This window comes from Apodemus sylvaticus, chromosome 11, assembly GCF_947179515.1.
Source record: "Apodemus sylvaticus chromosome 11, mApoSyl1.1, whole genome shotgun sequence".
Taxonomy (NCBI): domain Eukaryota; kingdom Metazoa; phylum Chordata; class Mammalia; order Rodentia; family Muridae; genus Apodemus; species Apodemus sylvaticus.
This window is the reverse complement of record NC_067482.1, coordinates 74,217,551-74,232,105: the sequence shown is the minus strand read 5'-3', so window position 1 is coordinate 74,232,105 and position 14,555 is coordinate 74,217,551. Positions and strand designations below refer to the sequence as shown.

The 14,555-nt window shown below is 53.5% G+C and overlaps 1 protein-coding gene across 1 annotated transcript in view; it reads left to right on the top strand.

Moving 5' to 3' along the window:
- The first annotated feature begins 495 nt into the window (after nucleotides 1-495).
- Ppp2r2c (protein phosphatase 2 regulatory subunit Bgamma) overlaps nucleotides 496-14,555 on the top strand; it is an 84,284-nt gene continuing 70,224 nt past the window's right edge. The window contains exon 1 of the mRNA XM_052199379.1: nucleotides 496-565. Coding sequence (XP_052055339.1) covers nucleotides 496-565 — 70 coding nt within the window. The remainder of the gene's footprint in view (nucleotides 566-14,555) is intronic.

The window sequence follows — 14,555 nt, the reverse complement described above, 5'->3', positions numbered from 1 at the left end:
ACACCTGGTCACCAAGGTGGCCTCCACTCTCGATAGGTGTCCCTGGTTCCGGAGGTGACCGCTGGGCCGGGGCTCGGCGCATCAGCTCCACCTGCGCGGTGGCTGCGCGGCCGGGGGGCGGAGAGGCGTGCAGCGGAGGGAGGGGCCTGCGACACGGCCCCGCCACGGCGCAGCCCGGCTCAGCGCCGCGCGCGTCCCCTCGCCGCCGCCACCGCCAGGCGCCCGGACGCAGCGCGAACGGAGCGGCCGGGATGCGCGCCCGGGCCCCGGCCCGCCCCACGCTGCGGCCGCCGCCTGCCCGCCGCACGCTCGCCTGAGCGCGGCGCCCGCCCGCCCGTCCCCGACCACCCGACCGCGATGCCCGCCCTCCCGGGCCCCGGCGGCCCGAGACCCTGCTAGGCTGCGGCGGCATGGCCCGCGCGCCCGGCGCGACCTCTGTGGATTGCATCGGTGTGCGGCGGCGGGGCATGCCCAGGGCACCGGGCGCGGCCTTCAATGGGCGAGGACACGGACACGCGGAAAATTAACCACAGCTTCCTGCGGGACCACAGCTATGTGACAGAAGGTAACGTACGTGTTGTCTGAGACCCCCTCCGGCCGGCCGCGGCGTGGGGATGCCGTCGCACCGAATGCCCTCCGAAGGTTTGGACCGCGCGCTGTGTGTCGTGTCCCCCCCACCCCCACCCCGACCCCGGGCCGGGAGGGAGGGAACCCGGGGGCTTCGGCCACTGCCCACCCAGCGCCCTCCTCCGTGCCTCCCTCGGGAAACGCATCTGTCCTTCTCCTGCCGGGTGGCACTGGATCGGGCCCTGACTATCATTTACAAAGCCCAAGGCTGTAGCAGTTCTGGTGTGGAAATCTCCAGAACCTGGAAAGGCTCAAAAATCCTTCATTTGCCCTTTCAGCCGGGCCAAAGCTCGCAGAAATTTCTAGATTGCCCACTCCCTGGAGAGGGACCCAGGAGGGAAAAATTCCATTACCAGATCCTCTAGGGTTCAGCTGCCCTGGCACCTCCCTGGCCTCTAGAGGCAGGTCCCCTGCGTGGGAGGGGCTCGCAGGGGCTACTGTTTTATTCCTGGGTAGTGCTGCTGAGACAGGAGCTGGGCCAGACCTTCTCGGTTTTCCGGAAAAGTGGGGCATGCTACCCCAAACAGGTTCTGCGTTTAAAACCCCCTAAGTTGGCCCTGTGCGTCAGCCCCCACCAAAGACTGGTGGGATGCAGAGGATCGGTGTCCTTTGCTAATGTGACAGTAACTTCCGGAGTCCCCAGGCCCTGACTGGCCACAGGAACGGTGGGGACAGCTCCAGAGCTCAGCCAGGGGCCTGAGAAGTGAATAGGCTGCGGTGAGGGAGTACTAGATCTGGCCACAGCAGCCCGCCGGCTCGCGGGTGCTGGGGACCTCCCCGCGCAGTGTAGGTGCCTCTTCCCCGGGGCTGCGGGCCTGGTGGGGAAGGTGTCTAGGGTTTAAGCAGGTGGCTGACCCAGTGGGAGGGGCCCTGGCACTGAGTCCTGGGGGGCCAGCGCGCGTGGGTGCCAGCTCCAAGGAACCTGCGTGGGCATGGCCTCCCCTGTGCCGAGCTCCGCCGGAAATGAGGCGGGCGCGGCGACTCCCAGCGGGCGCGCGGACCCCGGAGGCAGAGGCTAGGTGTGCGACCAGGGCGTGCGGTTGCTGATGCTGAGAGCCGGGCTCCGCGCGCCGAGGAGAACCGCTGAGTCACGCGTTGCCGCGGGCTGTGCGGGGAGAGGGGGCAGGGCTGCCAAGCCCAGAGATGGGTGGCTGCGCGCTGCCCTAACCGGGCTTTGGGAGGCTCCTGGCGCAGAACTCAGCCCTTTGTCGCCCGCTGGGTGATGTGGAGGAGGGTCGCGCTTCGGGAAGATGATTATCTGCTCACAGCCTGCCTAGCGGCCGAAGGCAGCCTGCATGGCTGGTCGGCTGCGGGGCTTCTTGGCAGGGAGTCGTGTGCAGGGCCAGTGTTGCTCTGGCTTTCTGGGGGAAAGCCTCAGTTTCCTCATCTGTACGCTGGGAATGATCCAACCGGCCTCAGAGTTTATGTGTTTCAAACACAAAACGCATGGTGCCCACCTCACAGGGGACAGCTCAAAGTCTTGCTCCCATCCGTATCCTACTTCCTCATCTTTAATAAACCCACCCCAGCAAGGTTCGCCGGAGATAGGACCTCCGTGGTTCAGTGGCTGCTACTGCCATCCGCTGAGCCTTCAGATTCCAACACTGGGATTGGATGGAAATCCCTTGTCCTCATTCATCCTGTGATGTAGCAAAGAGCCCCGTGACCTGTGTGGAAGCCTTTCTCATATGCCTCAGTTTCCCTATTTGTACAGTGGGAGGAACAAGGTCCCCCTCTCTGTTCAAACTCTGAGAAGCCGAGGAGGGGCTACCTTCTACCTGTAGAGGTGATTGGCAGCTGAACTGTGTTCCCACCTACTATGTCCTAGTGTTTCACATAGGGCCTGGTGGAAAGTCTTATCATGAGTCCTGGGCAGTGAGCAGTCTCTGCAGGACACAGGACTCAATGCCCCTACCCTTCAGGGATGTAGGAGAGTAACTTTATAGACTGAAACTCCCTTAGAATCCAACTGGAAGGAGGTAGGAATTTTAGTCTCCCTAAATGAAGGTCTCTCTCTCTCTCTCTCTCTCTCTCTCTCTCTCTCTCTCTCTCTCTCTCTCTCTCTCTCTCTCTCTCTCTCTCCAGTCACACTATAGCATCCTGACAGATTTACCAGACTTCAAGGTCACAGATTTGTCACTGGGTCTTCAGAGTTTTGTTCAGGTTCTGCTTACGGCTCTCTCTCTACTTGCTCAGCCTCCCTGGATGAGTCACTGGGCTTCTCTGCAAAGGGAGAAGTCACAGTGGCCTCTAGCTCGGGATTGTTGAGATGACCATGGCCCCGAGAGTATAAAATGCTCACAGAAAGGATTGGGCTTCCTGGAGGCGTTTGATAAATGTCACCAGCCTCGTCATGTTCTAGAGACTTGCTTTGCAAAAGACCCAGGGGTGCTGTCTGCCTTCCCATCCCACCTGGAGGCAGGCTCCTTGCTCCCCCATACGCTCCAGCTTTGCCTTTTACTGCTGTTCCTTAAGCAAACCATCTTCTTCCTGAGGCTGGGGTGTTTCCCTGGCCCTTCTCTCTGAGACACCCTACCCCTTCCGCAGACCAACTCCTACAAAATCCTTGAAATCCCAGTCCAGTGTCATCTTTTGCTAGTGAGAGCCCTGAGTCTCGTAGCAAATCCTAAATATCCTCAGAACAGTTTGAGTTCTGTTCACCCTGTGGTATCTTGAATGAGAACAGTATCCCAGAATGGAACTGTACAATAGGATTAGAAGGACTAGGAGGCGTGGCCTTGTTGGAGGAAGTGTGTCACTGGGGCTGGGCTTTGGGGTTCAAAAGGCCATGCCAGACACAGCCTCCATCTCTCTGCCTGCAGATCAGGATGTAGAACCCTCAGTTATTGCTCCAGCACTGTGGCTGCCATGCCTGTTGCTCTGCTTCCCCACCACCCAGGGCTGGACTAAGCAAGCCTTTGAAACTGTGAGCTTTCTTCTATAACAGTTGCCATGGTCGTGGTGTCTCCTTACAGCAATGGAGCAGTGATAAGTCAGAGGTTGGTGCCAGGGAGTGTGTACTGCTGTGACAGGCTTCACCATGCTGTTTGTTGGAGGAAAATGGAAGACTCTGGGAGTTTGCACTAGAAAAGCGGTTGGACACTTTAAGCAGGATCTAACTGGTCATCATAGTATGAGTACGGAAGACAATGCTAAGGGCAGTTTGAACTGTGGGGGCCCAGATCAAGAGGTATCAGAGGGAAAGAGTACTATTAGTAAGTGGCCTAGAGACCATTCTTGTGATACTTTGGCAAAGATCGTAGCTGCTGTTTCTTCTTGTACTAAAAGTGTCCCTGAAGCGAAATTGAAGTTTTGTTTTGTTTTTTTTTAATTAATGCTGTTAGCAGAGGAAATTTCAAGATATTAGTCTAGTATTGACTCTGTTGTGTGGTTATTAATAATCACAGATACGCAGATCTATCATGAAAAGGAGCAAGCTGGACAAAAACAAATACAAAATGTACAGTTTGAAGAGAAAAAGGAGCACCAGGAAGTGTAATGAACCTAAGTCCAGTGCTCAAGGAGATTAAAAAATAATTAAAGAAAAGTCTGATGTTAAGTGGAACAAAAGGGAGTGGTGACTTCAGGGCAGGAGCCGCCCAGCTAAGGTTCCAGTTTGTGAAAAGGAATTAAAGAGAAGCTTAAGCTCCGAAGGAAACCATCTGCAACAGAAAGCGAGTGCAGATGTCATTTTGAATAAGGGGAACAACTTCCAGCCCCATCAAACCGCAGAACTTGGGAGCTTCAGCCACTGGTTCTGGCTTTAGAGCCAAGGCTATAAGGAAAGGGTTGTAGGATGTCCCTCCACAGCCAAGAAAAGCTACAGAGGCCAGGCATGCATTGGGGTGTCAGTGAGTGGAGGCCCGGAAAGGCCATCGTATGATGCTGTGGATGTGAGGCCTAGATTGCCTTGGAAACCCCGAGATGTTGGAGATGCCAGGGTTGTGGGATGCCTGCTGAGGAGAGCTGCAGACAGGGCGTGGAACCAGTCCAAGAGAGAGAAGTGTGTTGCAGTCAGCACAGCTGGAGGGAGTTGGCGTTCTAAAGAGCGCTTTGACACTGGACGTGGAGATGCAGTCAGGGGTTTGCATTTCTGATTTTAGGGCTTGCTTGGTTTAGCATTTCTTCATTTTGCCATCTTTCCTCCATTTGGAATGGAAGATCTGCCCACACAGAGACACTTCACTCTACGGTACCAGCCTATGAATATCTCACCCTAAGGTGTGCCTGCTGCCCAGAGATGTAAGAAGCAGGCACTGGATCCTCTGGAACTGGAGTCACACATGGTTCTCAGTCATTATATGGGTTCTGGAAATCGAACCCAGGTCCTCTGGAAGAACTGCAAGTACCCTTAGCTGATGAGTCATTGCTCCAGCCCCATAGTTATTTCTTTTGGGGGGATAGGATCTTCTGTTGAACCCCGAGATTACTCTTAGGGCTGCTGACTTGCCAGTGAGCACTAGGGATGCACCTATCTCTGCCTCTCAGTGTTGGGGTTACTTGTGTGTCTGTGTGCACATGCGTGTTGGGCTTTCATGCACACACTGGAGACTGAACTCTCGCCCTCGTGTTTGCATGTCACACACTCTACCGACTGAATATAGGAGCTAGGAAGATGATTCCATTTGTTCCCTAATTCTGGAGATCCTGCTAATTTCAGAGTAGAGGTCCCAGACCCCACCCCAGCCCCAGCCCCGCTCAGGGTACCTTATACCAAGAACTCTCTCCAGACAACCTGTTGTCACGACTTCTTTTATTATCTTTGGGTCAGCCTGATTCACTAGCTGCTGAGATGAAAACCCAGAGCCTCACGTTGACTCAGAGACCTCTGCTGTCTGGAGGAGAATGGCTTTGACAGCCATGGGTTGCTAATGAGCTGTCAGTGGAGAAGTCTCAGGTTCACCTTCTCATCTAGTGAGGGAAAGGCAAATTTAGTGACCTGCACGTGTCCTTGTCATTCAGTGCTCTCTGATTCTAAAGTCAGAACCGCCAAGTTTTATCTCTTTTTCCCTGGACGTAATCTCCTCATCCTTTGTTGTACAGGACTAGCCTCTGAGCCACACAACTGCCATCTTGTGACATTCAGCTGTGCCCACTTGCAAAAGATCATCCCAGATGGGCTTGATCACTGTTTATATCTCCCCTGTAGAGGAGGTAGAAAGGGCCACAGAACCTCATCTGACTATCCAGCAGCTGTAGCCTCCACCCCAGGCCACAAACACACATTGGTGTGAATTAGAATAGCTAGGTGGGGTTTTGGCGCATGCTCTTGGCTGGTGTGCTCTTGGCTGTGGGTGCAGGGCAGAGAGAACTTGGGAAATGGAAGCTGTTAGGGTGGTGGTGGGACTTGAGCCTAACAGAGGGGGTTGTAGGAGGGGGGTGCTGGGAAGCAGGAATAAGAATTGACATAGAAGTCATCAGGGCAGTGGAGAGATCTGAGCCTAAGAAAGCTCTAGAATGGGGTACTGGCAAATGTCTAGCAGACATTTTCAAGAACCACATAAGTCTCCCAAGGGATGCTGCTTGGCTCTGTTTTGAGACAGACCCAAAACTCACTTACAGACTAAGATAGACATGTCTGGGCTTGGCTAGACCTAGTCCACACACCCATCCTCCTCTTAGTGTGCTGTCCAGCATATCCTCTGGGCTGCCCACAGCATGCAGTTATGGTCTGGGGTTAGGAGCTCAGCCTAGGGGCGGTCCCAGCAGTTGCCCTGTGTCCACGTGCTATGTACTGAGGGATCATGGTCTCTTGGTTCCTGAAATTCTTCAGGCATCACACCAGGATGTAGGTGTCGCTTTACCTGTGCCTGCGTATTCTGTGTGATGTTAGAGTTGTCTGCCTTACAGGACTGCACTGGCTTTATAGCTGAAGGAATACAGAGGCTTCAGGTGAGCAGGGGTCTGGCCTGTGGGGTCTAGCACATCCACTGAATGTCCAGTGTCTAGGCTGATTCCTCCATTCGCCAGCTTCCCCTCCCTGACCATCTAGAAAGATCTAGAAAGAGATCTCAGGCAGTGGCTCCTCTGATTGGTCCAGAGTAAGTTCATCTCCCAGCAGCTTCCAGAATGGGAGCAGGCCTTAGTCTGGAGAATGCGTATAGGATGAAGTGTATAGGAAGTGGGGCCCACTTGATAGTCTACTGAAGCTCCATGGTTCCTCGCAGCCATCTTGGCACCCTGGGTGGGGACGAGTCTTAAGCCCGCATTGTTCGTGGCAGGAGGGAGATCTCTAGACCCGATGTTTACCTCAGGTTTTCTGTCAGGAAACCCAGGGGGAAGCCTTTAACACCCAGGAGACTGGAGGGGTTTGCCCCAGCTCCTTACCCGGGGAGCCCTCCTGTGTCTCTTAAACAACTCAAGTCAGGGCTGCTTGGCCCAGGATTTCCCTCCATGGTCCTGGCTTCTGCTTGGGTCCCTAGCCATGAGGAGTGGACTGCTGTTGATGTCTGTCTCTGTGAGCTTCCCCTTGCCATTGGGAAACTTGTTCTCAACTCATGAGGAAATGGAACTCAGGGCTCCCTCCTAATAGCATCTATAAATGAGATATGGCCGAAGCCAGAGTTGCCCCCAGAACTCTCAGCCTGGCCAGCCAAAGCCTCACCCCCACCTAAGAGGAAACTGAGTTTAGGGGAGGGGCTAGTGGTGATGTCATGTAGTTCCGGAAGAGCCAGTGTTTGCTAGATTGGTGCTCCCCTTGCTCCTGTCAGAGAGGCTCAGTGAGCCTCCCTAGGCTCCATACCCCAACCCCCCCACCCCCCTCGCCCCCGTTAAAGGATTTGGAGAGGTAGGGTCACATCCTTCACATCTCTGGGCCTCAGTTTCCTTGTGTTGACTGGCAGTTTACATGTCATAATCCTCAGTGATCAAAGTGCTGTGTAGATAGACACTACAATTCAGTGTGGGGAAGGAAGTCACCACTCTCGTTTCCTTAAGCCCTTACCTCCACCTGCCCTGTCTGATGTAGCCCAGGCTGGCCTCCAAGTCGTGAGGTGTAGTAGAAGCTGACCTCACGTTCTTCACCCTCCTTTCCGTGACTCTGGGGCTGCAGGTGCTACCATCACACCCGGCTCCTGCATCGCCTCAGCTGGAGCTGAGCAGGCACAGATGGTGGCTCTGTGCCTTTTCCTCCTCAAAAGCAAGTTCTTGTGTATTTTCTCACCGTCTCTTGCTCTAGCTTTTGGGTTTTGTCCTTAAAGCTCTAGGGGCTAAGGGACATTTTGATGAGAGATGTTTCGGGCCTCGAGAGGTGAGCAGTGCTACCAGGTGACGTCCTGGGGTTCTGTGGAGAGGGTAGCAGGTGTCGAAGGTGGGAACTGGCAGGTGGAAGGGCATAGGGTTGCCCACACCAGCAGCCTGCAAGCCTCCACTGAGTCTGCCTCTATGCCTGGGTCTGTTTTTAATAACAACAGTAATGTCATTATAGAAACAAGATTGAAGCTGTTTTTCTAAGTTAGCATGAGGTCATGTGGTTTTCCAGGCTTGGCTGCAGGGCTGGTCTTGTGATGCACAGCCCGGGCAGTCTGTGAGGACCCTGTACCAAGTTGGTGGGGGCAAATCTGGCTGTCTGTCCTGTCTTGAAATTTCCAAGCATGTCTCTTGGAGCTGAGGTTCTGGGGAGTGGGGGATTCTAAGGAGGTGAGGCTTGGAACAGGCTCCTCCACTTCTATGTCCAGCATTGCGGACCTCACACGGCCATTTGTCCTTCTGCCTGCCACATGTCTCCACTGAAGGAGCCAGCTCTGCTAGATACTGTGTCTAAACAGTGACATCCAGAGACATTAACCTTCGAGATAGCGTTTAAGAAACTAAGAGGGAGGACATGGGATAGGGAGAAGGGATTATTTCTCTTCTTCACACATGCTAGGCGAGTGCTCTACCACTGAGCCACACTGTAGGTTTTTAATTTTCATTTTGACACCACGTTGCCCAGATGGGCCTTGAACTCATCATCGTTCTGTAGCCCAGACAGGCCTTGGATTTTCACTCCTCTTGCCTCAGCCTCTAGAGCTTCTTTGATTTTAGAGTTCAAATTTTAACCACATCACTCCTGAAGGCAGGTGGCAGAATGGGCCCAATTTTTCCTCCAGGTTCACCTTACGGGATCACCTGTGTATTCAGCCTAAAGCAGCCTCCGGCTGAGGAACCCACCCGTGGTGAGGAGCACCCCACGTTGTCCAGCCAGAGCCTGTGGGCAGCCTTTGTTCTGCCTCAATGGGCCATTCAGCCCATGCCCTGGAGGACAATGGCCCTACTGTGTCAGGGTCAGGGCCACCATGGCTCTTTGGGTGGGTCCTGCTGCCTGGGCCTCCTGAGGGGAGCCCAGACACTGCCAGGCACAAACACTGACTGCACCGGCTGTCTTGCCTGAAGCCCCATGGATGCTGCCTCACCGTCCCAGACCCCGGGGATGCTGCTCACCCGCAGCTCTCAGAGCTTCCAGGCAGAGTTGTGTAGACCCTCCCTTCCTCCCCTCTGCACTGCAGAGCCCTTTTCTCCAGGGAGCCCATAACCGCCAAGTTGCACAGACTCTCAGCCTCTACCTCCTAAGGCCCGGCGTGTAATCAGAAGTGAGCAGGCCAGCTGTCCTGCCCTGGTGGTCCCAGTTACTAAATGTGGTGGCCAAGCCTATAGGCAGATGGTCTGCCTGCTTCCTCCCTTTCTCCTTTTGGTAAAATCAGAGTACGTGGAATACCCAGTGAGGGCCACAGCATCCTGTCTGTCCAGTGTGTGGCCACTCTTTTTTGTGTTGTTGTTGTTGTTGTTTTCTCATTATGGATGGTTGTGAGTCACCATTTGGATGCTGGGATTTGAACTCATGACCTCCCGAAGAGTAGTCGGTGCTCTTAACCGCTGAGCTAGCTCTCCAGCCTGTCCCCGATGTTCTTTGAGATGCTGTGTGGATGTAGCTCACTGGCCTCCCAGAAGGTCTGGCTCACAAGTAGTACCTTTCACTTCCCCCCATTCCATTGGCTGGAGCTAGTCACATGGGTCCACCAGCTGTAAAGGACAGCTGGAGAGTGTCGTCTGTGGCTGGGTAGCCCAGGGATGTGGTATTATTAAGAGAGTGTGGATCTTGGTGGGGAGCCATCTTTTCCATATGACCTGACCAAACCAAAGCCCCTGCTTTCAGTCTAAAAGGCCTCAGAGAGAGTTCTGCAGTTCCGGGTGTGGTACAGACACACACCTTGAATTGCAGCACTCTGGAGTCAGAAGGATCTCTGTGAGTTTGGAGCCAACTTGGTCTACAGTTCCAGGACAGCCAGGGCTACATAGAGAGACCCCGTCTAACCCTGCCCTTCAAAAGAATTCCGTACCAGATACCCTTACCCAAACCTTGCTGACCTCAGTGTCACCGTGTCCCTGGTGATGAGGGACCAGAGTGGAGAGGCAGAGATTACCAAGGGAGGTCAGGGATTCCTTTCCTTGGGATGGTGATACCGCCCGAAAGGTTGAGCCCATCTGGCCAAGGTGGACACAGGCGCGGGCTGCATGGGAGGGGGGAATGGAGGGGGTAGAGAGGGGGCAGCCTCGCAGGAGCAGCTTGTGAGATTGTTAAATGCAGGAGAGTCTTGGAGTGGCTGGGGGCCAGTGTAGGAGGGAGACTTGTGAATGAAAGGCTTTAAATGCTCCAATAAGGAGTTTGGAGTTGAAACTGTCACCCCAGAGGAGTCAGGTAGAGGTGGGTCTGTCCTTGTTTGAAAGCATTGTAATTTCTGTTGTAATATCACAGAATATATGCGCATGTGTATGAAGGTCAGGAAATACAGAAAAAAGGAAATCCCATACTGAAAGTTTGGGGCATCTTCTTTTATATAGGTATATATGTTATCCTCTATTTACCTGCATACCATCTACTTATCATCCATCATATATCTGTCAGTTAGTTATCTTAGCACCCTTTTCCGTATGTCCTGCCTGTCTGTCCACCCATCACGTGTCTATCATAGTTAGTGATCCATATTCTGTCTGTCCATTTGTCTATATCGACTCCTTTACTAAGAAAGCATTTTTGGGTCATTTATCAAATGCTAATGCTGGGTTTTGCTTCTTAAGACCTCCCTTATTACTACACAGCTTTAAGGTTAGAAGGGCCCCAGCCTTCTGTCTGAGTCTGCCGATGTGGCCACAGCAAAGTGCTAGGGACAAGGCAGTTTAAACAGTAGAAATGTGTCTGCCCACAGTTCTGGATGTAACAAATCCAAGGTCAGGGTGTGGTCAGGGGTGACCTCCAGGGTGGGCCTTGGCTGGTGGACAGGATTTTCTCTCTATGTTCTCATGTGATGTTCTCTCTGTCTCTCTCTGTCTCGTCTCTGTCTCTATGTCTCTCTGTCTCTCTGTCTCTCTCTCCCCCTCCTGTGTCCTTGTAAGGACACCAGGCACATTGGATTAAGACCGACCTATGAGAGCGTATTTTACCTCAGCTACCTCTTCAGGGGATCTGTCTCCAAGCACAGACACATTCTGAGCTCCCTGGGTGAGGTGCAAGGCTTCAACAAATGAATTCTGAGAACACTGTTGCCACTGGTAGTTTCTGTCAAGAGCTCTTCCTAGGAATTTTAATAAGCTGCGTGCTGGTGGGTGTTGTGGAAGCCATCTGCCAGGGGTCGTGCAGGCCACTGTGAAGGGCCCCACTCTGGACATTTTTGTGCATCTTTGCTTTTTTCCTCTGAGAAGCAGGTTGACTTCTTCCGAAATGTCTTCACAGGCTCCCAGCCCTCCCCAAGGTTCTCACTCAGCAGTGCCTCAGAGCCTGCTACGGTCCAACCTCCCACACTTGTGTGGTGATCTGAAGTGTGGTGATCTGAGGCCCCCTACAGGTCCGGGCCATGGTGTCCATCCAGCTGAGGGGCGTGTACACCCTCCTGCCCTCCTCCTGCCCTCTCTCTGATTACCCGTCATCTCTGCAGCCAACAGGGCTCCTTGATTTTTCATTTGCCCCTCGTAGTGTTTAATTTTGTGTGGTTGGCTGTCAGTCCGCGCCCTTGATCATTGATGTGGCTGTCATCTTCTGAGAAGAACCAATGGGATGTGGAGGAGGTGTCTGTGTGGCTTTGGAGTCTGGCCAAAGACAGGTTGTGCTCTAGGCCAGGCCCTGCTCTTTGGGCACGTTTGGGTTTGGAAGCAGCCATTTTGTGAGGAAGTCCAAGGGGTTTGTGGAGGCTTCTGGCACAGCCAACAGCCAGGGTCACCACCTGGGTGAGTGACTACCACAGTGAGCAGAGAGGACCCTGCAGGTAAAGTACTCCATCTGAGTCAGCTCAACTGTGTGGGGAGGGAAGAGAGGCCCGGAGACCTGCCCAGTGACAGAGAGATTCAAAGCAATAGATGGCTGACCAGTCATGGCGTCTCACACTGACTCCCCTATTCTGCCCCTCTGCCTTTCCCCACTTGCCCAAAAAGGTATGGTCTCTCTGTGACTCTGCTGGCTTTTCATTTCCCTCCCCTAAGTGATCCCTTATCTTAGACTGTGTCAGCTTCTGTTGCTGATGACTGCAAAGCTCGGACAAAATGGCCGGCTCCCCTAGGTAGAGTGGCGTCACCTGAGACGAAGGGCAGGAGCCCAACAGCCTTTCTGCAACAGCTGGGGGCCTGCTCCACACCTTGGCATCAGATACCACGCCCACTGGGTGTGTCTGCTGCCTCTGCTCACTAAGTGCCATCTATTGGGGCCTGGAAAATGTACTTGAGGGAGGAAGCGATGGGCTCCTCACGAGGTGTCATGTTTCCCCCACCCTGCCCCGCCTAGTCCCCCAGGACCAGTAGCTGTCCACTTATAGTTTGGAGTTGCAGCAAGTGAGGATTTCTGGTTTTGCAGCTTAAATGCCACAGCCCAGGACAACATAGTTCAGAGATCTCTCAGTGGCATGGGAGCTGGACCATCCCAATGATCACCAGCTTTGGAGGTCTCCTTGTGCCCCATGCACAGTGCACTATGATTTGTAACCAAGTCCTGTCTTTTAGTCTGTGTTGGTGGGCCACGTGCATCTGTCTGCCCAGTTACAGACCACTTAATTGGACCATTGTACCGCTTCCATAGCTCCATGTGGGATGTCAGAATCCTCTGCAAGTTCATGTTCAGTCCAAACCTCTGTGTAAGGGCCTTTGGGAGGCATCTCAGTCCCTAAGGTTAATCCCCAGAGAGCTCCTTGGCACCTTGACTTGAGGACACAGTGAAGAGATGCTGTGAATCCAGGAGAAGTCTTCACCAGATGAAAAACTAGCCTGGGCCTTGCTTGACCTTCCAGATTCCAGTCCTGTGAGAAATAAATACCACCCAGGCTGTGGCATTTTGCTAGAGCTAGCCTGAGTGGACTGATGGATTTACCCTGTGACAAGCTCACTTGATGCTTTGAAAATAAGAATAATTCAGGATGGTAATTGACTGATAAAACTTCATTCAGCAGAGAGAGAGAGAGAGAGAGAGAGAGAGAGAGAGAGAGAGAGAGAGAGAGAGAGAGAGAGAGAGATGCCTTGGGCTGGGAGGGTGGCTCAGTGGTGAACACTTGTCTTCTGTGTGAGCCCTGGAGAGAGAATGCTCTCTCCATTAGTGTATGCATCACGTGGGAGGTAGATTAATGCAAACTGTAGCAATCAGATGCTTGCTAAGGCAGATGGCCTTGAAGAGGGTCATCTGCAGCCAGGACTCCATGAAAAGGGGCCGCCATGATGGAGGTACCCTCCAGGAAGTAAGGCTCTGGAAACACTCTGTGTTGAAGAAACTCAAATCCAGGACCTTGGCATTCCCGGCTGGTTCGAATGCTCCCTCCGCACCCTGCCACACCCAGCGTTAGCAACTTGCAGGTACCCCAGGAAGCGGAAGACCAAGGATGGAGCCTCACACCGCACTAGACTTCCAAAGGACTCTCCAAGGCATGGAAGGTCTTTTCCTCAGCTTTAACTGCCCAGACACCAGCAAGTAGAAGCCAGTACGGCTTGGACTACTGTCCTAGCCAAGGGAAGAAAACGCATGACCCCTCAGAATTCATAGTGCTTTCGATTCTAGCGTCTGAGCCAGGCGTGGGGGCTAGGATAACAGTTGTCTGACAGAGCCTAGAACCACCTGAGAGAGGGGCCTCTGGGCATTCCTAGATTATCGTGATCGTGGTAACTGTTGCAGGAAGAAGAACTTCCGAACTGTGGGGTTGCTCCCTGAGTAGGGACTCCTGGGCTGTAAGAGATGGACAACGCTGGCTAGCCCTAGGGAGCTTTCATTTCTTGGGCGTGTCTGTGATGTGACCAGATGGTGTTCCTGCTGCCCTGACTTGCACCTTTGACTGGGAAGCTGAATAAACCCTTAAGCTGCACTTTTGCCAGGATGTTCTATCCTAAGAACAGGAAAAGAAGCTAAGCCAGTGGCTCACCCCTGTCATTTCGGTATCATCTAGAACCCGAGGCAGAAGGATTGCTGTGAGCACAAGGCCAGCCTGGATTACACAGAGAGACCTTTCTGGGCCTCCATTCCACCTGTCCCCAGTTACAGTGTCCTTAATAAATCACGACTTACTTACTCATTTCCCTGTATGTTTGTAACAATCAGGAAGAGAACTCGTAATGTCCTGTTTAAAGGTCACAGGGCGATTGTAAACTGTCTCGTTGATTGCTAAAATAACTTTGAGCTAAGGTAGCCGGGACTGCCACTGATACTTCCCCATGTGCTGTGTGAAGGGGGGACACTGGACACTGGTGTTGGCAGAGCAGCAACTTCTAGGGCCATCATGACCTTGGTGGTGTTTTATCCCTCGAATCCCAGAAGGCAGTGACTTCTGTCCTCACCCAAGGCTGCAGTTCAAGAGGGTTAGACATCCAACCTCCTTGCTGTGAACGGATGTGGCCCACAGCCGGCTCTGACAGGGACTCTGCTGTCCCTCCTCGATGTTCTTGTGGGCACATCCCCCTAGCCTGTGCACCTTGGGCCCATCTGGCGT